At 52.6% G+C, this 1874-nt stretch overlaps 1 protein-coding gene across 2 annotated transcripts in view; it reads right to left on the reverse strand.

The window, feature by feature from the left end:
- Positions 1-434: 434 nt before the first annotated feature.
- The window catches only part of THSD4 (thrombospondin, type I, domain containing 4), a 655655-nt gene continuing 654215 nt past the window's right edge, over positions 435-1874 (reverse strand). For both annotated transcript variants that reach the window (XM_012640568.1, XM_012640569.1), the window contains one exon: positions 435-1314. In XM_012640568.1, coding sequence (XP_012496022.1) covers positions 1172-1314 — 143 coding nt within the window. In that variant the 3' untranslated portion in view covers positions 435-1171. The remainder of the gene's footprint in view (positions 1315-1874) is intronic.

A 1874-nucleotide genomic window follows, 5' to 3' on the forward strand; every position in this document is an offset into this window, starting at 1 on the left:
AGCCGTGTGCGGCAGGAGTCTGCCGTGCCACAGGGAAGGCTCTGCGGCAGAGGGACCCCGGCTGTGGCTTCACGGAGGAGCAGCACTGGGGATAGAATCAGCGTTTCAGGCAATCGCCTGCTTCCCAGTGGCTTTCTTCACTCCCCGGGCAGTTCTGCCAGGGATGGAGTCTAGTAAAACCTGCAGAGTCCTGCAACTAGGATCTGTAACTTCGCGGGGAGGAGAGGACAGAAACGGTCTGCGACAACTAAGCCGGGGATGAAGACCTGACCGGCGGTCGGAGGAAAGAACGCAAAGGCGCGGCTCCGTCTGCGTTCTGGAGACTGCTCAGCCTCCGGGTCAGAGACGAAGCCGCATCCCCCACACCTGCGCCTCTCGACAGGCCCCGGCCGGCTACTGGCAGAGGTGCCGTGGGGTGAAGGTTACGTGTCGGGTGATTGGGTTACGGACGTGGCTTTGCCCTTGAATGGGGAAGTATTCCTGGCAGGTCAGTTACCTAAGTTGAGCCTCAGTTTCCTGGTCAGTAAAATGGGGATAAGACTCACCCTCCGCCGCCCACTCTGGGACATTGTGAGCTGCTAATGAGCTAATGCTGTGAATACACCTGCTAAACAATAAAGTACTAAGTTAACGTGAGATATCTGTGTCATAAGGCAGGACAACAGTCTAATGTCTTGGAGAATGACAATAGGCACAGCCGCGCTGAGGTAACAGAGGGGTGCACGTGTCTCAGCAAGGCTTAGTGGGGCTCTGGGACCGGGGCGCTGCCTCCTCTGACTCTCCAAGGGGTGCTCATTTTGGAAGACCCAGTAGTGCCAGAGACTAGAGGCAGCGCTTGGTCAGTGGCCCATCTGCTGACTTGGAAAGTGCCGGGACAGGAGTTGGGCTGAGACCTACGTGCACTGTCCGCGGCTGGTTTTCAGAGAGCACCATTAGCAGGTGCCAGGTCTCAAGGAGGGATCGTGAGTACATGGCGATGCTTAAAGGACCAACTGTGGCTTTCAAACATCCTGTGCACAAAGCTCCTTGGTACCACCCGGTACATGCACTTTGCCAAAGGCGGGGATGGTGACTAAGTTGGCTGGCAGCATCTTAGGCCAGGGAGCCCTGGTGGAGCGGCAGCCAGCCAGGCACACGGTAATGCTGCCCTTCTGGTGGGGGTGCGGGGGTGTTATCTGCTCCCCAGGAAGCCCCCCTGCCTGTTGGCCACACGGGTGCAGGAGGCACAGCAGGCAGTCTTGTAGTAGTTGTAGACACAGAGCCGCGCTTGGACCACTACGTTGCAGTTGTAGTACTTGTCTTTGCAGTTTTCATCTGTAGCAGAAGAGAAGAAAGAGAGTCCCTGAGCACAGGAGGCAGCCTGGACCGACGGGAAGAGAAAGGGCAGTGGGTGTGGCTGTTAATTACCCATGTGAGGTGTGAGCCTGTGCTGGGAGCTTGCAGGGTTTTCTCTGTCTTTTAACCATTGTAGTGGAATTAGGTGTAGAGGGTAATTCAGTGAACTGCGTCCTCACTGTTCGATTTAAGAACATGTACATACAAGTCCCAGAGTTCACTCCCTAATCACCTCCTCCTTCCTCCTCACCCCTCCAGGGGTAATGAGGTCCCATATTTGGTGTTTATTATCCCCAAACGTTTCTTTATACTTGAACTGTACATGATGATATCTCTAACCAATCTGTGATGTTTAAACTTAAAAAAGATGTATGTTTTATGTATTCCTTGGCAACTTGCTCAACAGTGAATTTGTGCAATTCATTCACGTGTAATGAATGCTCCAAGCAATTCATTTTCATTATTGAATTGTATTCCCTTGTAAATATATTCCATAACTTATTTATTCATTTTCCATTGATAGGCATGTAAGTTGTTTC

Source organism: Propithecus coquereli, unplaced genomic scaffold (assembly GCF_000956105.1).
Source record: "Propithecus coquereli isolate 6110/MARCELLA unplaced genomic scaffold, Pcoq_1.0 Scaffold155, whole genome shotgun sequence".
NCBI classification, from domain to species: Eukaryota; Metazoa; Chordata; class Mammalia; order Primates; family Indriidae; genus Propithecus; species Propithecus coquereli.